This window comes from Cricetulus griseus (genome assembly GCF_003668045.3).
Source record: "Cricetulus griseus strain 17A/GY chromosome 1 unlocalized genomic scaffold, alternate assembly CriGri-PICRH-1.0 chr1_0, whole genome shotgun sequence".
NCBI lineage: Eukaryota > Metazoa > Chordata > Mammalia > Rodentia > Cricetidae > Cricetulus > Cricetulus griseus.
The window spans coordinates 17862576-17887771 of NW_023276806.1; the positions used below are offsets into that span (position 1 = coordinate 17862576).

General features: G+C 38.9%; 1 protein-coding gene across 15 annotated transcripts in view; it reads left to right on the forward strand.

The window, feature by feature from the left end:
- Positions 1-25196, forward strand: part of LOC100774629 (bone morphogenetic protein receptor type-1B) — a 308818-nt gene that overhangs the window by 244020 nt on the left and 39602 nt on the right. For all 15 annotated transcript variants that reach the window (XM_027395836.2, XM_027395835.2, XM_027395834.2 and 12 more), the window contains one exon: positions 22896-23054. In XM_027395836.2, the coding sequence (XP_027251637.1) occupies positions 22912-23054 (143 nt within the window). In that variant the 5' untranslated portion in view covers positions 22896-22911. The remainder of the gene's footprint in view (positions 1-22895; positions 23055-25196) is intronic.

The following is a 25196-nucleotide window of genomic DNA, read 5'->3' on the forward strand; positions in this document are numbered from 1 at the left end:
GAGGGCAAAGTGGAGACCCAGAAAGTCTGATGTGGTTTATATCCGAGGCCAGCAGGCTCTGGACTGGTACCAGAAAGTCTGTTTCAGTCTGAGTTTTTAAAAAATGTGTTACTTTAGATGTTTTTATTATTAAATCTCTGTGTGTGTATGTGAGTGGGAGAGAGAGAGGGAAAAAGAGAGAGGGAGGGAGAGAGAGAGCACACGCACACTGTATGCTTGGGTACAAATGTCACAGCTTGCATGGAGACCACAGGACAAACTTTTGGAGTTGGCACTCTCCTTATATCTTTACATGAGTTCTAGTGTTCAAACTCAGGTCACCTGGCTTATGCTGCAAATGTCTACAACCCGTCAGTGCCCTTTGGTTTGATTTTGAAAGCCTCTGCTCTGAGGATACATGTCTTCATTCAAGAGTGTAGGCTTCACTTCTAATTATTAGTGGATTATACGTGTATCATGGCGTAGTGGGTACAGTGTTTGGCATTCAGGCATGAAGACCTGAGTTGAGATCCTAGCATCCATGTAAAGATGGGCATTGTGTTGCTGGTGTGGGAAAGTGGAGATAAACAGGTCTAAGGGTGTGATGGCCAGACAACAGAGCCAAACTGGTGAGCTCCAGGTTCAATGAGAGACCCTGACTTAACAGTAATGTAGAGATCAATTTTAGAAGACAGTGGTTATTCATCTCTGGCCTTTGCACCATTCATACCTACCACAAAAACAGTAACACCCATAGCACTGCTCAGAATCCCTGCCCCTTTATTAAATGTCTCTTAATGGGCCTCAACGTACTTCGACAGATTTTTAATCAAGTTACTTCCTTCATGAAGTACCAATTTTTAAAAGCTAACAACTTGCCACACAAATGACCTGCCAGCATTTTCCTTTAAGATTTTGTGTTGCATTATTATCCTTAGGCAGTCAGTTAGTATTAAATGTCATTACCTAGTTGGGACAAGCTTTTCCACCATGCCTAGAGCCAGGGGTGGCAGGTGTCAGTAATAATGCTTATTTTTTAGCCTTTGTAGCTCTCTGGTCAGCCTGGTAAACTTGAAACTCTAGCAGCCTTTTGTCTACTGCTTCAGTGACACAGTAACTGTCTCATGTCATGCTCTGCAAAGTGATCTAGAAGAGGATAACTAGAACAAACGTCAATACATTGATATAGACATTTGATGGGCAGCATCACACGTTGTTAGGTGGCCACCTCCAGCTTCTTTCTAGAACACCTGATAATATTTTGGTTTATCTCAGCAAACTACCATGGAGCATAATCCAGTGCAGAGACATTGCCAGCACTGATTTGTCCTGGATGGTACAGAATAATCATTTGAAAAGTGAAGCTGCTTGCATCAGTGAGTTAGTTGAGAAAGATTTGTTATTAACATTGAATCCCATGTAATCCTCAAGAAAAGTTAGACTCCATATTTTAAGGTACACTTCAGTCAGCTTTTAACTTGTGATATTTAATACGGCCAAGTTACCACCATGTTGTGTTGGAGAATGCTGGTCTCCACTCAGATTACAAAGGACAGTACTAATACCACCAATTTGGTAGATACAAAGACACAAGAACTCATCAGTTGGGTGAGGTAATAGCAGAACACATCTCAGGTTCTGTTCCAACAGAGTACCATATATTGGGCAATTGGTAGAGAAAACTCAGGGTTGAGGAATCCAGTGTCAGGTACTGACTTGTAGAAAGGGCTTTTGGGCTACATGATAAATATGGAGGGCATCACAGTGGAAAATGCAAAGGAAAGTTGAATAAGACCCACAGTAACTCATCTCTTATAATAGTCCTAATGTAGTCATGAGGGTGGGAATCCTGATGACCTATTAGATCCTAAAGCCCCCTCTCTTATGTCAAGAGTATTGGAGGAAATATATCTGTACTCTTAATTTACTGTTGAAAAACTCTCAAATCTTGAATCCAAATCTCACTGAATACTTTGTTATTCCTAGTTATATGTTAATGATGACCTAGTTACTTTAGAAGTTCAGTCTGTTTTGAAATACACATTTATAGGCACCTATCCACAATGTTTTTTTTTTTTTTTTTTTTTTTTTGGTCAGAGAAACAAATAATTAATCCCGTGGTAGTCACTACTGAGCAGCTGGAAGCCACAGAAAGGGCTGTCTCTTTTCCAGGTTGTTTTCAGTGGTGAATCAGAGGAGGTGGGTTCAGAGAGATTTGTTTGCAGTGAGTGAATGTTGCTGATTCCAACCCTGACCTCAGGAAGCCTGGCATTGTCAAGATCCCTAGAGGGCATCACCTACCCTGTGACAGTTAGAAATACCCAGTTTCATAGCTCCAAACAAGAGTTTGAAGCTTGCTGGGCAGTGGTGGCACATGCCTTTAATCCCAGCATTTGGGAGGCAGAGGCAGGCAGATCCCTGATTTCAAGACCAGCCTGGTCTACAAGAACTAGTTCCAGGATAACCTCCAAAGCCACAGAGAAACCCTGCCTGGAAAAAACAAACAAACAAACAAAAAGACAAAAAAAAAACCCAACAGCAACAACAACAACAACAAAAAACAAACACAAAACTGAAAAAAGGGGAGTTTGAAGCTGTTTTCTGACTGCTGTGTTTGGTTTATCGAACACACAACACTTTGAGCACTGTCTTTGGAGACCCAGGTCCTGTGTGGAAAAGGTTATGAGACTTTCATAGTAGCAAAACTTCCTTGTTAGTTTAGGTCAAACCTGTTTTTTCCCCCTCCACAGTAACCTTTGTACTATTCAATGATACACAGGGTGTTAGAAAGGAGTTGGTGAAATGTTTTGGACTATTCAGAACTAGATGACAGAGAAAAAAAATACCAATGTTTCTTGAGAACAACTTATATAGGCAAAAGTCGAAGTGTTTTTACTAAGCATCGTTAAGTGTTGTGATAATATGAGTCACTGAGGCAAACACTGACTTTAAAACTGACTGTTCACAATCCTACTCCACATCTGCTCTGTCTCTGAGTCCTACTGTTTTGTCTCCCAGCTTTCAGGCAATGGAAAGAACTGCTCTTAATGCCTAATGAATATTTATGTAGTCCTTTGACAATTAAAGGCTCATTAAAATTCTCTTCAAAAGAAGAGATAAAACCACTTTTAAAGACCAAAGAAGAATGCAGTGGCAAAGTAGGAACTCAGATTCTTTTTCATTGGAAATAGCCAGGTCAGAAACACTCTGCAAATGCACTTTGAAAAGTGACTCTTGGGAGAAGGCACATCTCAAAGCTGGGTCCGGTTTTAGAGTCAGGCTCTGTGTTTAAATCTTAGTTACTACTCTTTCTAGTTCTGTGACCTTGATTAGAGCATCTCCTGCATGGTGATGTAGAGAGACCAACAGCATAACCACAATCTGCCCAGAAGACTCATCTGAGTCAGTGCATGAGCACGACTAAGAATAGTGACTGACACCTGGCTCTGTCTTGGGAAATCTTGCCTATCACTTTGAACTCTTTGACAACTTACCCACACTGCAGCCATTCGGAACAGTCCTTATTTTTCTCTTTCCAAAGTGGTGCAAGGGAGCATATAAGTCCTCACATCTGGTAACATCTTATAAGGTAACATCTTAGTTTCCTTCATTTTATTCTTTTCCTCCAGTCTTTATTCCCATCATGCTTTCAGATGTCCTGGACTACAGCATTTCTCATGGCTCAAAATTTACATGTATAGCATAGGAATACCTAAACACATTCCTTTATATAATACAAAGTATATTGAAGCCAGGGTAGTCCACTAGTTTTTTTTTTTTTTTTCTATATCGCATGCAAATCACTTATTTGGTAATAGAAATAAAGAAATGCCTGGGTCTAACCAGATGGTAGCCTATATAGTTATATGCCTACTTACTAATATATAAACAATTATGAAAAAAATATGTATTAGGATGAACAAAAAGGAGATAGAGTCTTCATTTATGTATTTTTCTATGAAGGTTACATTTGGTATAAATAATCATGGCCTCAGAAACCAGAACATTGTTATTCTGTTGTTAAACAAGTTTCTACAAAAACTATACTACTTATTCTTCAGTAATTGGCCACTCTGTGATACACGAGATGGGGTTGTGAGATTATACTTGTAAAGTGCCAAGAAGCTGTTATTGAATTCAAACATGCCTCATACATCAACAACAGTCATGATTTCCATTGAAATCTTCATTGCTTTTACCATCTGCTTCTCTGAGTCTCTATACAGACTATTGGATCTGTTTCACAGGAACTTATACAGATTATTGGATCTGTTTCACAGGAACTAAGTACATGTTTCTTTCTAATAATTCCTATTAGGAATGATAGTCTAGTTATGGATTCGCAAGCTCTTATATTACATTTGTGTGATTTAGACATCACTATGTTGAGTGTGTTTTAGGGAGACTTGGCTATAATTACATTATTGTTGTATGTACATGACCCTGGTGAAAGCTCAGTATATAAATTTTTCATCATTTAGCTGTGTTGGACATTCACTCTGCTTGTTGACTGTGGCTAAGTTTGCCTTATAATTCTTACCACTTAGTCTCTAATTGAGAGTGGAAAGATACTGGAGAACATGACAATTTCTACAACGTTTTTCATGTAAGTATTCAAGTACTATCTTAGTTGGGGTCTCTATTGCCTTGACGAGACACCATGACCACAGCAGCTCTTATAAAGGATAGTACTGTATTTAAATACTGTTGTGATTCACCATGTAGGTTCTAGGAACTGAACCTGGCACCTCTGGGAGAGATACAGTGCTTTTAACCACTGAGCTATCTTCTGAGTCCTGGAATTTTTATTTTCTCCATTAAATATGACTTGGAACTACAGAATGAACTCAGTAGATAAAGTGCTTGCTGAGCAAGTGTGAGGACTTGAATTTAGATCTCCAGCACCCACATAAAATCTGGGCATAGTGTATGCAACCTATAATTCTATCTTTGTGGGTGGAGAGGAAGTTGGAAGAGCAGCATATGTTGGGCTTCTTGCCAAGACAAAATAGCTGGAATGGTGAGTACTAGGTTCAGGTTCATTGAAAGACTTTGTCTCAAAAAAAAAAAAAAAAAAAAAAACCAACTCAAAAGATGGACAGTGATAGGAGAATAGGAGAAGATAACACAGACACCTGGCCTCTCTCTACATATGTTTGAGTGTACTGGTATACATACACACAAATCTCATTACACTTGTGTCTTCCATAGTTAATATTCCTCAACTTACCTTAAAATGTATAAATTTATATTCATAATTTTGATGCTAATAGGAACTTAAGTTCTTAAAGTATGTTCATAAATACAGTTATGTCAAGATGTGTTAACATTTGCAATGCTGGTGCATAACCAGAAATGTATGGATCCTTGGCACAGAGCAAGGCAAACCATCCAAGTGTCATCACCATTGCAGAATGTGCTTAGTGATGACATGATTCAGAGAAGAGAAGCTTCATTCGAGGATAAACATTAATTTTATTAAGTATCCAATTGAGTGAATGCCACCTTCTGTTTGTCAGTAGAGGTGTGGACTATGTATGATGGAATCTGTCAGTGTCCTGAGATCAGGGGTTTTTGTGAGACTGATTTCATGGGAAGAACTGTTTCCAGGGAAGACTGACTGATGAACTATGGCTGTGCTAATTAGTATTTCTAGATGTATGCTCCCAAACGAATAAAGTTAGCCTGTCATTTCAGGGAAAACAACATGACTGATTACCAATGACAAAATGTAAGCCATCAAGGAACAAACACAATTTTGAGGATTGTAGTAATGACCCAGTCAATAAAGTGTTTGCTGTTCAAGCATGAGAACCTGAATCCAGATCCTCAGAACCTGGAAAGTCAGATATGGCAGATACACCTGTAATTCCAGCAGGGAGGGCATGAAATCAAAGAACCCTGGATCTTGCTGGCCAGCTAGTGTAGTCTAGACAGTGAGAGGCCCTGTCTCAAAAACTAAACAGAAGAACAACTGAGGAAGCTACACAAGGTTGACCTCTGCCTTCCAGCTGCAAGTGCACACCAAACCCCAACCTCCAAACAACTTAGGGTTTTAAGAAGCTTGCTTCACAAAACTCATCTGCATCACACAGTGAACCAGACATTATCAAAACCCAGAGGAATATTTTGTTTCAAATCTGGGACTTGGAAGTACTCCTACAACCCTGTGCTGTGTTGCTCTGGATTATACCTAGGGCCTTGCATATGGAAATGAAATACTATACTACTGAGCTGTTCCTGCAGCCTGACCTGCAGCATGTTTAAAGTAATTGTTCTTTCTCTTTCCTCCCCTGCCCCTACCCCAGTAGTCTGACCAAAATCTCTCAGAAATCATTGGCAAGAACTCTACTTACCCATAACACAGAGATGCTCATGAAAATAAGACCAAAAACCAAATTATGATGAGCTCAGGAAGTCATGGTAAATAGCCACGTGTAGGCAATTGTAGCCTTCTGAAACCTTCTGATCTATTTTTGTGGCTTCTATTCCTTTTCGTTCAACCCTTAGAAACCTTGTAATTCTTAGCAGCATAATATGAGCTAAAGTGAGAGTGGTTTGGCAGTCCCGATACCGTAATTAGAAAGCAAAACAAACTGGAAGTGTTTGGAATAGAAAAGTACATATGATTAGGGTCAGGCAACCTTTTTTTTTTTCCAGTATAGGCTAATAAAATGTTTGAACAAAACATTCTTACTTGAGAGTCTCAATATTGGGACACAGGGCCATCTCTGCCTTTCAAGACTTATTCTCTTTACCCACAATCCAAAGCTCCTTGTGCTGGATGGAGTTAAGGGGTTTACTACACTATAGTATTTCTCTCTTCTTTTTGTGTTACCCCATAGAAGAAAACACTATCAAGTGAGTCAGTATATTTCAGAATGAAATATGATTTTTATTTAAATATATTTAGTATAAATCAGCTCAAACACATTTTTTTCTAGGCCACTCTAATGTGACTGTATGTACTGCCTCCCACCTGACTTTCTCAAACAAAAATCATTCAGTTTGTTTAATCCCTATCTGAGTAAGTTTATTAATGCAAACTCACAAGCATAAAGAGTTTGAAATGCATGTAATGGACTGTAAATATGTAAATGGAGACCACAGCCTTAAAATCTGCTTGAATTTTGGTGGTTCAAGCAAGTGACACCCCCCCCCACACACACTTGTATCTAATATATATTAAGAGCCCTGTGTATTCACAGGATCAATCTCATGTATATATTAAAAATGCTTTCCTGTGCTTTGGGCCAGGCTGGTTTGGTTCTGTTTTCATTCATTTTGATTTTACATATTGGAAGACTTCAGCGTTCTTCCCCCAAGTTCTTTCTTGGTAAGCACAGAGCTGAAAGCGGAGGTGTACTGTGTTAGAGTGTCAGCGGATATAAGGAGGTTACAAGAATAGCCTGCTTCTGCTTTATGCACATGGTTCCTTTAGGGACATTATTAGCACCCTTTGTTTGCCTATCTAGGGAATGGGGACACCAGTTAAGTCAGAATGATTTTCTGCACACCAAACTGCTTATCTAGATAGGTGTGTTTAGCCAAGTCTTTCCAAGGCCGGTAATGAAGCCAATAAGTATTCCATAAAGAAATCTCTTCCGTTGTTTCTTGAGATGCTGTGTTTGCCACCTGAGCCTTACTCAGTCAGCATCATTGTGCTGTGCTGTGCTGCGCTGTGCTGCGCGGCTCCCTCTCCCCCCAAAGACATACTGTAGATTCCCAAGTCAGTGACATAGCTCAGGCTAGAAATCATGATTCCTACACCTGTTTGGAGTTCAGTTACCCTGTTATACGTGTGACTTGGTCTATTGTAAGAGGTGGTGCCTGGTTACATGTTTTGTATGTAAGATTCTACTTTCTAATACAAAGCTGTAAGCGAAACCTCTCGGACTCTTAGAGTTCACTTGCTGTTTCTCCCCTATAAACTCATTCTCTTTGTCCTAAAGCCTTTCTTCAGCTGTGCTGAGTGAGGCTGGGCCAATTCCTCTTTTGATGTAACCCAGGAGGGGATGCTAGCCTGGAATCTGGGAGTGAGAAGAGAAGAGATCCAGCACAGAGGCTGGGCAGCTCCGGAGACAGCGTGTGAAGAGGAAAGGCAGCTCACAAGTAGGGGTTGCTGTGGGGTAGACGGGGCACGAGAACATTTGGAGAGCATTTTGTAACTGGTGTTTCCTAGCTTCTGAGACCAGGTGGGAGGGAGAGGGTGTGCAAGCCTGAGTTTTCAAGAATAGTTTAAGTTTTTGAGGAAACATTTGGAGTTGGGAGGCGAGATGCCAAAAGGGGGATAGAAAAATATCTAAAATGAAAAAAAAAAAGAAAAAAAAACCCATTCTTCAAATGTACTGAAAGAGAAACATTCCCCCTCTACTCCGTGTCCCATATGGATCACACATTAGTGGAGGTTTCTGAGTTTGTTGCTGCTGAGTGAAAGGTGACCGGCAACTGTCTTATGTAGGAAGACTCGGAATTACACTTTAGCCAGAACTGGCTGCCATCTTTCCACACCAGGCTCTTGATGCCAGCCATCGAGCGAGCACCATGCCTTCCCCAGGACAAACGGCCATTGCATTGGTCAGAACCAGTTCTCGAGCATTTGTTTCTTGATCCTGTGGGGGGTTTGTAGTTTTTGTGATATAACAGAAATATATGTCATGATGAGATTTTATTATCCATGAAGTGCATTGGAGAAAATATTATAAATTTGTTTGAAGCTGGCTGCAAGTTTGATGTTGAAGACAGGTGCTTTGAACAATATTGCTAGTGCATGGATCTCATGCTGTCTGAGGTGTTTTGTTAGCATTAGTGTACTACTCTTTCAGAGGGCGTTTGTAATGCCCACAAGAATGTGCTGGAGAAGGGATCGGATTGCACCTGCGCCCTCAGGGCCTTTAATTGGCATAATACACACCTGTGTGTTCTCTTCTCTGATCTCAGAATTGCTGTGAAAAGCTTCTGACATCTGATGTGTGGAAAAAGCAGATGTCTGCACATTGTCCCCGTATGTGCTGCTTCTGATAACGTCCCCTGTCAGCCACACACGATGCTAAATCATGTGTAGGATCCAAACTCAAGTGTTCTGAGGTAGACGTTCTGGTTAAACTGTGCAGTGTTTTCTTGAAGCATTGGATGAACATGTTACTGAGAGGTAAATGCACAGAGATACGTTTATAATAAGGTATAAAAGAGCCCCAAGGGTTTTTCATTTTGTTTTTGATGGGTTCTAGCTTGCTGTAGAAATGATGGTGCTAACAATGCTGACCCAGTTAAATTTAACGTTTCACAGATCCATAGGGAAAGCTTTGCTTGATGACAATCGTTTGATCAGCATCTGCATAACCATAAATGTTGTCATGTAAGAGAGAACATCGAACTTGAGTAAATGTTCTTTGGGTATGAAGCCACTCTGCAGTAATTTTGATAACTGAATTAGTGGCTCTTTTGAAATACGGCTTGTGCTTTACACGTATGCAGATGCTTTACACATATTTTCATGTTTTGAGAAACTGAAGGTTTTTATAATATAGCATCCGGCACTAGGTTTTACTAAATTTACAGATTCTTCCTTTCAAAATCAACCTGCCTTGGTCTCAGCACCCACAGCTGATTTTTTGCAATCTGTTTAAATGAGTAGCTTCTGCTGTTTATCCTAAAATGCAGATAAATGGCTTTCAGCACATGGTTTATAGTGGAACAGCTCTCGGAGAGAGTCAAGATTATCAGCTATAGTCTTCGTGCCATAACTAATGATCTCTCTGCTTATGTCTCCCTGATGGAGAGAAGGCATCAAACTTAGAAGAGGCAGGAGCCTAACACAGTCCCAGTGGGTAGATGGTTGGTAGGGTACCTATTGGAAGGGTTCCTTTCTTCACTGCTAGGAAGCAGGAAGGGAAATCTTGTCCCTGGTTTTCATATGAACAAAGCTACCATGTTCTGAGAGCTAGGGTAAAGAAAGTTGTAGGAAGTAACTGCAGAGTTATCCTCTTTTCCAGGTTTCCTCTTTAGCAACGAATGACATTTTAATACTTCCTAGGCCAATCAATGAGGATAGAAAAGGAGACATGTCATGCTACCGTTTAAATGATGAAAGCAAATGTTTTTTCTCTTACAAAAGACAGAAAGAAAATAATTAATTCGGTTGTGAACTTATCACTTATTAAGGGATCTATTTGTTATGAAAGGTCATCATAAGCTTTCTTTAGAGAAACAAAAACAAGTGTCCCAAACAAGCTGCTTCTTTTTTTTTTTTAAATCAACAAACCAGCTTGCATAGCAGCTAGAGGTGATAGGCTTCACCAATCTCTTTTTTTATTTTGCTGGCTTGTGTATGCACATGCATGCGTGTCAGGGAGTGTACAGGTACTTGGGGATGTGTGTGGAGACCAGAGAACAACCTTGGATGCCATTCCTCAGGTGCCTTGTGTTTTGGGAGAGTCTTTCATTGTCAGGAGCTTCACAAGTAGGATGCCTGGTCAGTGAGCCTTAGGCATCAGACACCCCCAGCACTCAGGTTCACATGCATCGCATCATACTTGGCGTCTTCCTGTCCTTTTCTTTTTGTGATGAGGTTTCCAGGGGACTAAACTCAGGTCCCCATGATTGCAAGGCAAGCACTCTCCTGAGTGAATCATTGCTCCAGCCCTGTTTTGCTGGGTTTTTACAGAGTACAGTTGTAGGTAAATAGGACTGTTGTTTGATAGCTGAAACACATGCTAATACATTTTGTCAAATGTGGCTGGGGAAGAGCGTCTGACTGGAGTGGTGGATGAAGACAGCCAGCCTTTTGTTCCTATATTAGAATCGTGATGGTTTGGAAGCACATTGTTCTGTTTTTCACATAAAGTATGCTCAGTGTGTATTCCTATCTTCCTCCTTCATTTGAATTTTGAGACGTTATACTCAGTTTACCAATATATCCAGGGCAAAGCAAAACAGCATGTAATTTATCTGCCTTAGGTTGGTGTGAGTCAAAATACACAAACAGGTGGGGGAACAAAAGGATTATGAAAGGCAATTATTTTTCGTGTATCAGGTTACAGTCAATCTTTTTGGTTTTGTTGGTGGTTTATGTATTGATGATAATTTTGAAAAGGAGGAGGGAAACATCTTTATTTTAGAGTAAAATGTGTGAGAATAGTATTGGCCTAAATGAAAATTATGGGAATCGAATAAAAATAAATAAAAGCCACGTATGCTAACTCACTCCTGTAATTCTAGCATTTAAGAATTCGAAGCAGAAGGATTGCCTTGACTTTGAAAGTCAGTCTTGGCTACATGGTAGGTTTCAAGCCAGCCTAGACTGCAACATGTAAGCTTGCCTCTAAAAATAAAACATTACTTGCAGAAAGGAAATGGAAAGAAAAGTCGGGAAAAGTTTCAAAGACTAGACCACTGAGGCACTGAGTGTTACACAATCAAAAAAGAACTGAAAGTAGCTTGGAAAATGTTTTGGAAATGAAAATCATTTTTATCAGAAGAAGGACAGCTTGAGCAACATCAGGCCAGAACGTCCCGGTGTGTGCCCTACACAGATTTAAGATAGCACAGTGTTTATAATAACATGGCTTCACTTCAGATCGCTCCTAATTGCTTCTTCCTAGAAGGCAGCACAGATGCTGCTTGGAAATCTCCTTCCCACAAGTCAAGTTTTTGAACCTCTTTAATTAGTGGGGACAAATGTTGTTTTGTTTTCCTCTGAAGCTATATATTCTAGTCTTCTACATCCATAACACTATCCAGCTCTCTTAGTTTACTTTGTTCATTTCAGCATGGCTTAATGGGGAAAGTAAGGAGAAAACTGACGTTCACATCCCACGTCTTCTTCAGGGTTGTTTGTGGGTTGTGACGCAGTATTCTAATAATGCTATCTGCATGTAAGAGAAAGCCGCTGAGACTTGTCCAATGCTGGTGACAAAGCATGTCCCGTGGACACAGGAGTAATTCCCACCTCACTGTTCTTCATGCTATGCATACGTGGATCTTTTCTTAAATTAAAAAACTTATATCTGACAACAAAATTAGTTTGTAAACAAAACCCAAAATAACAAAAATTCTTTTAAAATATACATATCAATTGTACTTACATTATAGAGAAGATATAATTTTCTTCAGGCTTTTATTGTGCCTAATTCAGTCCTCTGCTATTAGGAAAAGATTCATGGTTTTTAGATTAAGTTTTAAGCTGTAAAATGTGGCTCAGAGAGAATCCTCAGAAACATGGTGTGGCCTTTGTGCAGAATATACAAACAGGAATACCATGAAAGTTTGGACGTGAGGGAATATAACCAGGACAGAATTGATGACAGGTATGACACTCTTCAGTTGGATCTTAAGGCTTTGTGAGCACTGTGTGTGGCTATCTCTTCATTTCTTCAACTGGGCAGTACTTTGTTAGGGGTTGTGCATGATAGATACTTCTGAATGGATCTGGATTTTCTAGCATTCCTGTGATACAGTATTTTCTTCTGGTTTTTATCAACCTTTATTATATCAGTAGGATAAATGAATCGGAAATATAATTTTTATATCCAAAACCTCCAATAGGTCAAACCAAATGATACACTATATTTGATTTTTAAAAAGATAGAAGCAAGATCATTCAGTCTTCTGTTTTCCCAGCAACATGAAAGGTTTGGAATTAGAGACAGGACCTATACATATAAACCTTGCTGAAGACAGGTTTCTATCTGTGAAATTGTGCTGGAGCTATCCTGGAGACATCGCACGTTGCCATACTCTCATGGAGAACTGTATCATTGAAGTGGAGCTCTAGATATTTAAATGGAAAATTTCCTGGCTTGCATAAACCCAGAGAAAGCTTTTAACCATCTGGGAATCTGCAAATGAGGTATAATAATATCCTGTGATGATTGCCTTTTCTCTCTCTCTCTCTCTCTCTCTCTCTCTCTCTCTCTCTCTCTCTCTCTCTCTCTCTCTCTGAGACTTTTCTCTTTTACCTTTGCAATGTCATATGCTGTGGATCCTGAACATAGCTCAGTGCCTGACTGCAGTAATCTTCCCGGCCAGCTCCTAATCAAAGGGAGGACTCAGGGAAACAGCTGAGCTGCATTAGGCAACTACAGACTGGGATGCATTTCTTAACTGGTGAATAACACATCACAGGTGCAGGATTAGTGCTACCCATGGTGCTGGGCTTTTTAGTGGGAACCCTCGCAATTCTGGGCCCCCTTTTCATGTCTCTCAGCCCAGGAAACTTGGCAGCCATACATCAAGCATGCAGAATTCAGAAGTGAGTAGTGAGAGAAGTTTTCTATCTCACAGCTTCCTGTGTCCTTCTCCAAGACATGCAAACAAGATTCACAAAGGCAGTCTTGGCACATGCCCATGCATGAACACACACACACACACACACACACACACACACACACACACACACACACACACACACTCGTGTTTTGAACTTTTTCTTTCTTGGCATGTAAGGTGGGATGGAACATCACAGAGGAGTCAAAAGTCAGATGCACAATATTGAAATGACAAGGAAGAGCAGTTTAGCTGCTCCGTCCTGGCAGTGTATAACTTATTCTACTTTGTGACAGTTGAATGAGACATGCATTGTTTCAGCTTTCATATTGAATGTATTGGACTGATACTATCATTGTCCCAGCATTATCCAAAAGTTTTTCAAGTCAAGTGTTACGGCTATGTAATGTCCTTCTGGTATCATTTATTTACATTTTTTGACATTCTGGCATTACATTTTTGACATTTGACATTACATTATTTACATACTTTTGACATTCTGTTCTTTTGCTGGTATGGCATTCAGTTCTCAATTTATACATTGTAAATGTCAGAATTATATTCTTGCAAGTCTCTGTCTGTCTGTCTGTCTCTGTCTTACTGTCTGTCTATCTGCCTCTCCCTCTCTTCTTCCCTCTCCCTTTCTTTCTTTCTTTCTTTCTTTCTTTCTTTCTTTCTTTCTTTCTTTCTTTCTTCCTTCCTTCCCTTCCTCCCTCTCTCCCTCCCTCCATCCCTCCCTCCCCCTATATATCCAAGGCTGATCTTGAACACTCGTTTCTCCGACCCATACCTCCCAATAGCTGGGATCATAGGCAGTAGCTGCAATGTTTATTCATACCTGATGCTAGGGCTTCATGAATGCCAGACAAGTCCTCTATGAGCTAAGCTATGTTCCCAGCCTTCAAATAAAGTTTTAAAAGATAAAGTTTAAAGGTATGACTACAATGACTTAAATATTATCTCAAAGGTATTGAAAAAACAGTAATTAATACATTTTATCTATATGGTTATAATTTATTTTAATAACAAAATATATATCCCTGGAATAACAAACATAAGTATATTTTAGTAATTATTTACAGTTTTTTTGGTTTCTACAAATTTTTCTGTAAGGTATAATATGTAAGTAAAAAACAAATAACAAAAACCAAAAAACAACAAAGCTTTATGCATAACAATGTAGATTCTTTTTTTTTTTCAGGATTTTTTTTCCAGTTCCATCCATTTATCTTCAGATTTCATTGCTTTTTTAACAGCTGAATAATACTCCATTGTGCAAATATACTCATAACTATGCTATTTATAAAGGTATAAAAAGTGAAATACAAGACAAGACCAAATAAAAGTTTAAAACAAAACTTCTAAGTTTTATTGGAGATGTCAGGTAGATAGAGATGACTGGATGGGACCATTGGCCATTGAAAACTACAAGCATGCAATGGAGCCAAGAGAAGGTCCTATGCGCTGCCATCCCCAGAGCTGTAGTTACGAAGCTGCATAAGTCCAGTGGATCCTAGTGATAAATTTATACAGCCCAGATGCTAGGCATTTTCCCATCTTGATTTTAGTCTTGTTTTAGTCTTGTCTTTCCTTACTATGACTCCATTCTACCTTTAGGAATAAGTATCCCCTTGTCACCTGGAAGTATGCAACTTTGTCGTTTAGTTTTACAAAAGCTCACAGCTAAGATATTACCTTGAGTCTTAGGAGATACTTTAGACTTTCAAGTAATGTTGAAACTTGTAAAGACCAGGGAGACTTTTGAGGTTGTACTAATATACATTTTCATATTTTATTATGGGATAGTCATGAGCTATAGAGACTCCAGGGAATGTTGTTCTTTGAGAGTAAAATGTCCTCAGAACTCATGTGTGGCGCTTTTCCTCAGCCAGTAGGATGCGCTGGAACCATTGGAGGGTTGCTTCTGGATCCAGTGAGGTTTGGTTAACCTATCCCACTATCCTGTGGACACTCAATGAAACTTTGCTCTTGGTTATTTTATTTTTTTTATTTTTTCCCTCTTTTTAGCCATGTAGACTCTAAACTGTTTAGTTTACAGAGTTTTCTTGAGACTCTATAATGGGCCTTGGAATATTCTAATTTTGTTTTAATTAATTTTTCATCATAAATAAACTGCTAAATGCACTGGTAATTATTGTAGTTAATGGTTAAATTCTAAGATTAGTTTATATACATGCAACAGTTTTATACTATGATATGTGAATTATTAGTATATTTCTGTATTTTGGTCAATATTCCATGTAACTAAGGTGTCCTTTAGTAATTATCCAATTAAGGATTAGAAATGGAAAGATCTTATGCTTTCTTGGGGGGTTGTTTCTATGGAGAAAATATATATCTGTTATAAGGCAGGCAAGCATCTTATTTTTCTGGCTCTGTTGTTACACTTTATTATTATATATATCATATATATGACCTGTTTAAACTGGTGTTGTATGTGAAGACGTCCTGGGCATGTTTGGCAGCACCACAGAGTAAGACCTAGTATAGTGGCCAGCTGACCCATCTACCTTAGAACTCTGAGAAGCAGAGCACTAATGGAAACATACAAAGCCATAGCTCCTGGCTTGGGAATGTGCCCAGATCTAGCTGATTCTTTGGCATTATCATCAGAGAGACCATAGTTCAGTTTCTTTCCCGACTCTATTGACCTGAGTTGACATATTAAATATTTTAAAATACAGAGACAAATAAAAGATTTTATCTTCCTTAGTAATTGTGCTACTGTGTACATATGGAGTCAGTGTGATGTTTAATGTCTGTAAACATTATGGTGGCTCTGTGGATGTCTCTTTTCCCCATTATGTTGAAGATTTTATCAAAATGGTTATGACTAATTTTTGTTCTATGATATTTTTCACAATGTTTTATTGAAATCAACATTTTGATTGGATTTCTTTAAATTTAGAAGCACTATGAAGCCTAAAGACAGGCCTGGCTACTGTTTTAACTTTGTAAGAGTGATGCTAAAGTGCCTTTATGTTTCTCTTGTACCTTCTATGATGATGTGAACTTATAATTCTGCAGCAGTCACATGGCAGGCAAGGAAGTGCAAACATAGGTTGGCATTTATTGAATATTTAATCCTTTTATGACTTATCTAAATTATAATCTGACACCACAAACAAATGACCAGAGCTTTAAATTTTTTCATCAGTTGTTTTGGGGTGTCTAGCAGGTGTTTAACAGCCTGAGTGGTGTGGTAATGTGGGGGCGTTTATGGGGAAAGACACAGTTATCAAGGAATAGGGACAGGCATTGGTATTTAAGGATAAAGATCCTACTTTATAAAATCAGCACATCCCTTAAAGCTCTAGCTGGTGACTACTGCCATTTGCCACATTCTTTAAAGAGGCTCCGTTAGTCACTAAGGCCAATTAGTAAGGAGGTAGCTGAGAGGGGTGATCCCATTTGTCAGGCTCCATTGGTCATTTGACCTTTCTCCAACAGTAGCACCCCCCCCCCCCCCCCGCACGAACCAACATCTTCCCACTTGACTCTGGGTCTTGAGAAGCAAGCTTCTAACTTTCCTCAACATTCAATTTTCCTCAAGAATTTTGGAACCAAAATTCTATTTTGTCACTTCCCTGAATCTTAGACAAATAACTGTTCAAAGTGGGAGCCCATTCCAAATAGAGGGATACTCCCTGAGCCAAGTCACACACACAGGGAGGGCCTAAGCCCTATCCAAAAGGATACGATAGACTCTGATGACCCCTCCCCAGTGGAAGGCCTCACCATCCAGGGGGAGCAGAAAGGATATGTGATAGGTAGGGTTTTAGTTGGGGGAGGTGATAGGTGAGGAGGGGAGGGAGAAGGGAACTGGGATTGTCATGTAAAACAATCCTGTTTCTAATTCAAATAAAAAAAGTTGAAAAAAATAAATAAACAGGGATTTTTAAGTCACTGGAAATAAGATGGAAATGTATTGACATTATTATTATTAATTATATGAATGCGAATGAGAAGGAGCGTTATCAAATTCCAACAATTCAGTGTTTTAACTTTTTCTTCCTGTTACTTCTTTACCCAAGTGAATGTGCAAACTTTTGATTTCCACTTCTCTTCTTGCTCCTGCCTGCCCTCTAGTGTAGACCTTGTAGAATACTGAGGACAGTCAACATTTCAAGACCTGAACCATGATAGCAGGCATTCTAATGGGGGAGGGGGGGAATTTCAGAGGCCAACCCCCTAGTCAGGCAACTAATGAGAGCTGCGATGCTCTTTTAATGAAATAGCTGGTATTTGGAGATGTGTTATCATTGTTCCTAATGCGTTCATCTGAATAATCACACATTTAGTCTTCTGTTTCTTATTTCAGAATTAATACCATTGCTAACAAAATGACTACATTTTAAATGATTATTCTTTGTATATGCATCTAGCCAACTGCTCTTGTAAGGTATTAGCTGATGTATACTGTTTTACTTGTGGCCCTGAATGCCTGGCTTCTATCTGTGAGCATGGACTTTGCTTGAGTTTAGTGTTATATGATATCTGAAACTGACCCTTTTACAAGTCCCTTCCCACAATCAGAACATTATGCTGTTTCTAGTTGCCATTTTTGCATGCTGTGAATGGCTAATCAGAGGCCATGCAGCCTTTCTTGTGCACACTGAGCATGTGGGGGCTAGGCAGCCCGCTCACTGCATTGATGCTTTACCCTCTTGTTCTGAGCAGATTATCGGTTCTGCTTTCTGGTTTGCACTCAGTTTGTCGATTATGTTCTGTGGCTGTGAACTGGTAAGTTCACAGTTCTGTGAACTGTGATATGGTAATTTTCATTCCTGGAGACCTAACTATATATGGAACAATAAACAGCAGCTACATACTTGTATATAAATTACTTCCTCGACTTCACTATTTTGGCAGAAAGGAGAAACCCCTGCCCAGTTCTTTCAGATTGTCAGTTTACCATACGTTTAGTGGGAAGTCTAATCAAAGGCAGTTCATTTCTCATGTCATTTCCTTCAATTACCCAGCTCCCACTGTATGAAAACAGTGTTGCTTGTTCACTCCGGATAGTCGGCTGCTACCTAAGCTTAAAGAAGTATTTATTGTCTCTCTTATGAGTTAGTGATAGTGATATATCTTTTTGGTTTTGCTAATGTCTTTCTGGTTTAAAAATAGCCTGTGTCCTATCAGCATAAAGATTAAAAGCAATAATTCATCTTCATTATTTTTATGTGAGGGCTCACTTTTACTTGATTCTTCCAGTGTTTCCAAGACAGTTTTGAATAAAAAAAATGGGGGGGGGGTGCTTGCAGTTACTAAAATTGGGTATTTGTCCTTTGTAACTGAAGTGGTTAACTGAAGAGAGTCTGTAAAATACTGCAGGTTGAGTATTCATTATCCAAGTTCCTTGAGAACAGAAGTATGAGTTCTGAGGGTTTTTAGGGTTATTTACTTATTTATTTTAATTCTGGAATATTTGCTTCTATAATAAGAAATATTTGTGGTGGAATCCAGGTCTAAATGCCTATTAACTTATGTACAAATACATGAAAGTAAACTTATGAAATAGTTTTAAATAATTTCGCATGAAAATTTATAGACATTAAATTATAGAACAGCATTAAAACATTGAAAAGATTTTGGATTTAAAGACGCTTTAGATTTGGGGTTTTCAAGAATGTTTAACGTGCAACAAATAGATGTTGGTAATCAAGAAGAAAAGGATAAGTATACTTATTTTCCAAAACCTTTGGAGATTATGCTTATAAGCACACAAACGTGTGGTCAACCAACTGGGAGTGGCTGGCCCATGCTGTAGTCTCAGCACTCAGGAGGTTGAGACTCTACAAGCTGAAGATCGTATTGGCCACACAGGCCAGCCTGGGCTGAATACTGAGACATTATCTTGAAAGAAAAGAAAGAAAAATGAGGCAAAGCATAGTGTTAAACAATCAATGCACTTGGTGTCACTGCCGAGAAGGCGTTCAAAGTGGCTCAGTAGTGACTCCCAGAAGTGGAGATGAGCTGGGGAACACATTCTTCTTGAATGTGAAGTTTTTTGGTTTGGGGGTTGGTTTTTCATTGATGTTTGCCATTCCATATCAGCATGTGAAAACAACTGCCTGTTTTGAACAGAAAAGCAGTTTGCAAAATTCACTTGACTAGTTCTCCCTGTGCCATCCCTGGGTGAGTGGTCCTGGGTGCTCTGCGGAAGCAGGCTGAGCATGTCATGTGGGACAAGCCAGTAGACAGCATTTTTTCATGGACTCTGCATCAGTTCCTGCTTCCAAGTTATTTCCCTGACCTCTCTGGATAGAGTTATAGGCTGTCAGATGAAATGCCTCCTCATCCTCTGCCAAGTGGCTTTAGTCATCAGCAATAAGAACTTTTAACTAGGAGAAAAATTTTCTTTTATTTAATTCATGTGTAAGAGTGTTTTGTCTGCACATACCATACACATATACATATGTATATATACATACCACATACATTCCTACAATTGCTGGTTAGCTATCATGTAGGTGCTGGGAAATAAATCAGGGTCCTATGTAAAACAGCAAGTGTTCTCTCCAGCCCCATGAGTCTTCTTCTTATACTCATGTCTTTTCAAACTAGAAACTGGTGATATTCAGTATATGATGTACTGATTTGATGATCTAATGTTTTCTCAAGTCTCCTGTGTTGATTTTCTTGTATCCACAATGTTTCTGATGTGTTTGTCTCTTGGTATAGCTTTTCTTTCTCATGCTTCTGTTTGAACTCATCTTCTGAGATGCAGTCACACATTTGGAGCCCCTCGTTTGTGAAGCCCTCTTCACAGCCATGCTCCTTTGTGTTGCAGGTATGCTTTCTAATAAGCCAAGAGTAAGGATAACACTTATTTTTACAGTTACTTGCTTTCATACACTAATCTATATGCCCCTAGTTGTTGGTTTTTCTTTTTCTTTTCTGTGTATTTGTTTTGTCTTCAGTCCTTGACATTTGAGGGCCTCCTCAGATATCTTCTGGCCATGAACTACTGACATGTGCATGGGAGTATGGCATACTGAAAGAGCTGATTGGAAGCTTCCAGATAGAACTCTTCACTAATATCCTTCACTTACAGGATAACAGGAAGAGAGCTCTTGTGCTGTTTCTTTCTTTAGCCTTTGGTTTGGTCTCCACTAGCTAGCTTCAAGCCCCCAGTGAAGAAGGCAAAACCTGGTGGGGAAAGAGGAAGGATTCTGTGTCAACTGTGTGTTGGAAATAGTATGCCCGCCTTGTTTTGTGCTTTGTTTTTCAAGTCCCTGACTTGAAGGGGAGAAAAGGAAAATAAAATGTCTAGTGCTGTAAACATAACATTTACCCTCCCAGTCTCCTTCAGCAGTGGGAGAGAACAGGGATCTGCATAACAAATCAGTATCAATTGTTTTGCTTTTAAACTTCAAAGAAAAAGGGTCTGCTTTGCAAGGAAGCAGGAAGTATTTTTTTGCATACTCTTTTTCACCATGTTGTCCCTAGAGGCAACTCAGGCCATCAAGTTAATGTGACTTAAGTCAGATTTACAAAGAATCAACTTGCTGTGACAGGGTGATATGTAGACATACCTATGTGTAGTGTTTTAAACAGGTGTGCACATTCTTCTGTGAACAGACTCATAGCAAATGGCTTGTAAGGCAGGGTGTTAAGAAAGCCTGTTTAATTTCACAGTATTTTGGAGTTTAGCTTACAGGCGAATACTTTATCATATAGAAGAGTGTGGACATACTGGAATCTGGTGTATGGTTGAATTAAATAAGTAGTGGCTTGCAGACCCTGGGAGTTTTCCCAACTCTGTCTCCATAGCACCGAGATAGGCACAGCTGTGACCACCTTTTTATTATAGGTGCTTGGGATCGAAGTTAGGTGCTCATACTTGCCTGGTGAGCAACTTATTTAGTCATCTACCTAGACCACTTAGTTTGACATTCTTAAATTATTTTTACACAAATTATTCACCAAATTTTGACTAATTAGCACAAAACATAGGTAGTCTAGGGAAGGTTATCACAGATGCTTTTCCTAAATTCCTTATTTTCTGATTCAATTCATGACTACAGCCATGAATAAAAGTATAGAAAAATATGCTTTGAACAATAGGTTGCCATATTGCTTTTGCTATGTAATGTTAGTTTTTTAAACCAAACAATCTATAAGTCAATATTTTGTTGAAATTGGGTACAATTATAGTCCACATAGATGTGGTTTGAGAGAAAATTTTAAACTGGACATTGGTAAGAAGGTAATTTTCACAGTGATATGGTACGTAAGATCTCTGATCACAATGCCTGAAGCAGAACAGATATTAATTAATGCATGTTCTTTTCATGTAACATACACACATCAATCTCTTGACATAAGATATAGATATTTTCAATCATGATTTTAAAACTACTAAAATGTGTTGCAGAGTATTAAAAAGTTATCCAAGACAACTATATGGAAGATAGGGACACTTGTTTTTAAACCCAGAAAATCTGTCCCTGGGAGATCATTCCTTCATAGGCAGTGTGTCCTATCAAAGGTGGTAGAAATAGTACTATAATAACATATAACACTTTCATATGTAAAAGCTAGTAGAGAAATAATGTGGTTTCTAATTTTTTTATTTTTCTACACATATTTTGCAGATTAAATGTAGATGAGTGTGCTGGTTAGTTTTTGTCAACTTGGCACAAACTAATGCCACTAGGGAAGAGAGAACCTACATTGTGGAACTGTCTCTACCAGCTTGTCCTATGAGCATGTCTGTGCAACATTATCCTAATTGCTAATTGATGTAGAGGGTTCTGGGCCACTGTGCAAGAAAAGTAGCTGAACAGGCCAGAGGAAGAAAGCAGAAACCATCATTTCTCCATGGATACTGTTTCAGTTTCTGCTTCCAGGTTTCTGCCCAAATTTTCCTCAATTATAGATTGTGATCTAGGATTTATGATGAAATAAACCCTTTCCTAAGTTGGATTAGGTCTGTGTTTTGTCATAACAATAGAAAGCAAATTAATAAAATGGTATGCCTCAAATCAAACTTGTGATATGATTTTTTTTTAAAAAAAGGATAGTGCTGGGTTTCAGGCAATCTGGATTTAAAATGCTGGCCCCATTATTTGACTGTGTGCAGATTAATTCGTTAAAATTCAAGACTTGAGTTTATTATCTGAAAAGTGAGACTGACACCATTCATCCTTAATATTAATATATAGTGCAACCTTTTTTGTTTTTTTTTAGACAGGGTTCTCTATAGTTTTGGAGCCTGTCCTGGAACTCACTCTGTAGACCAGCCTGGCCTCAAACTCACAGAGTTTGCCTCCTGCCTCTGCCTCCCAAGTGCTGGGATTAAAGGTATGTGCTACCACCGTCCAGTCAATCTATATAGCAGTCTTTATGGTAATTTTTCATTGATATCTTTTACTTAACTAAATACAAATTATTCTAATTTAATGTATAAATTATATTCTGAAAGTATTATTTGTATTTGTTACTCTCTATGAGACATTAGTAGATGTCTTATGAAATATAGACATATAAAAACATCCAAATATCTGTCTTTTGTTTGAATCTTTGTCACAAGTACTTTCACTTTGGTTTAATATCTTACTGTTTCTTAATCAGAAGGCTGGGGAAGGCTGTCCTAATCCTTGCTCATTATTCTTTTACAGAGAGTTCATTGATAACATGCTCTTACGAAGCTCAGGAAAATTAAATGTGGGCACCAAGAAAGAGGATGGCGAGAGTACAGCCCCCACCCCTCGCCCCAAGGTCCTTCGTTGTAAATGCCACCACCACTGTCCAGAAGACTCAGTCAACAATATCTGCAGGTTGGTGATAGAAATGGTGCAAGCTCCACTTTCGCAAGTGGTCCCATAATATTGTGAACATACATTCACTTTTCCAAGAATATGATCTGAAGAATGGTACTGAACTAAGGAAAATATCTAATCATATTTTACCCTGAAATGGTATTTGAGACATCCCTTCTACCCAAACATATAAGCAGAACACAGGTCTCAGGCTCCTTGTCAATGAACAAATCTATTGTACCTTTCCATATTCACTTACCAATATTCTGATCTTGTCTTAACTGCTCATCATAGTGATGCCATTAGTATTTTGCAGCAAAAGATTAATAAACTGTTTCTGGAAAGCAGTTTTGTGATAAAGTTTGCATTAATCCCACGGGTGTTAAGAGAGACATTGTTACAGCACGACAACTATGAAGTGGGAAATATGAAATCAGAAATATATTTCATAAAAGAGTTGAGTTTCAAATAATGTAAAGCATTTTTCTTTGTACTCATCTTTAGGCAGCTGCATCCGCTTTGCTCGTTATGATATCTTTTTGTTCCCTAGAGTAAGGGACGAGTATATAAAGAGCCATAGCCTCTTGAGAGCAGAGCAGAAGAAGAGAGAAAGGGCTAAGCTACCCATATGCCATGTCTCCTGGGAATGACAATGTCAGAGAAGCAGAGTGTGTGTGCATTGGGACTGGCCATGGACTCCAATGGGGAGAGGAACTACTAGTTTTGGAGTTCAGGAAGGATATCTGGGTAACTACTTTTAGACCATCGTCAGCCAAGAGGCTATATCAAACTGAGTTGAATGCTTCTGCTGTTGTCCAGAGTTTTTATAATGTTTATCATGATAGGGAATCATTGTTCTAGTATCTCTAGTCCAAAAACGATGTTTAAAATGTTCCCAAACCACAGATTTGATGACATTAGTGGAAATTTCCCCACCTGACTTCATGCATTGGTTACAGCCAGAATCCAGGCACACTAAAAATATTGTGTAAAATTATGTCCCTGCTATGTTTTCATAAGACACATAAGATATAAATAAACTTCATGGTTGAAAGTAAGTCCCATTCCCAAGATATCACATGAAGAATATGTAAATATTCTAAAAATGTAAAAGAAAAACAAAATAGAGCAGTAGCCAGCATTGGCTAGGGAACACACTGCCTTAACCACATAGAGGCTTACAAATGAAAAGTTTGTCTTTCACTTAGAGGTGCTGAGCTCTGCTGGGTTGGGTGACCTTGACTTGAGGGTGATTGGTGGACTCAGACTTGCCATCCATCTCTCCTTTCTTTTGAGACAGCAGCTATGCAGGACATATTGTCTATTGTGTGTGTAAAAGAGCAACATGCTAAAGCCTCTGTTTGCCTCCTGTGTTCTGATGGTTCATTAACCAGATCAAGTGGTAGAGTGAAGCCCGAGGTCAAAGAGAAGCCATACCCATGGTGAAATAGGATGAGCGCAGTAATGGAACGCTGTCTACTAGAGTAGGGCAGAGCCATGAAACAGCCAACAGTTTAGACCAGGAGAATGTCCTAGGGGGAAATCAGAAGTAAGTGTCATGGAAACTAGTGTTGGGGAGGGAGATATTAGGCCAGCTGCATTGGATGCAATTAGAAGTCAAATGTGACAAGGACTGAAAGTGGAAACCAGAACTGATAACATTAATCAGAGCAATTTAGAGATATTAAAGGCAGTAGAAATGGGAACCAGGTTGATATGGGATTTTAATTTTGTGGCTGCCAACCTTTATTATAGCAAAAGAAAACAGACATAAATTCCATAACAATAATGACAGAATCCCTCAAAATTATGTGAATATATCATTGTATTCAGTATGGATATGTTGATTTGTAGACATCAACAGAGAACTAGTATTTACAAAAAAGATTACATGTTTACTTTCACCTATCTAATCATCAGAAGATTCTTATGAAGAATGCAGTATTTCCTGTTTATTTGCTGGTAAGAAATGTGAAGGTTACGTTATCCTTAGTCAATTTGATATGATAAAAAATTGGTCAAGACTCCAAGTTCTGAATTCTTGGTCAGCAGCCAATTCTCTCAGGTTCTCTGAGGACATTCCCTCTTGAGTCTGGTACACACTTTTCTAGTGAAGAGATGCTTTGAGCTGAATTTTCTTATGTGTGGATCCACAAGGAC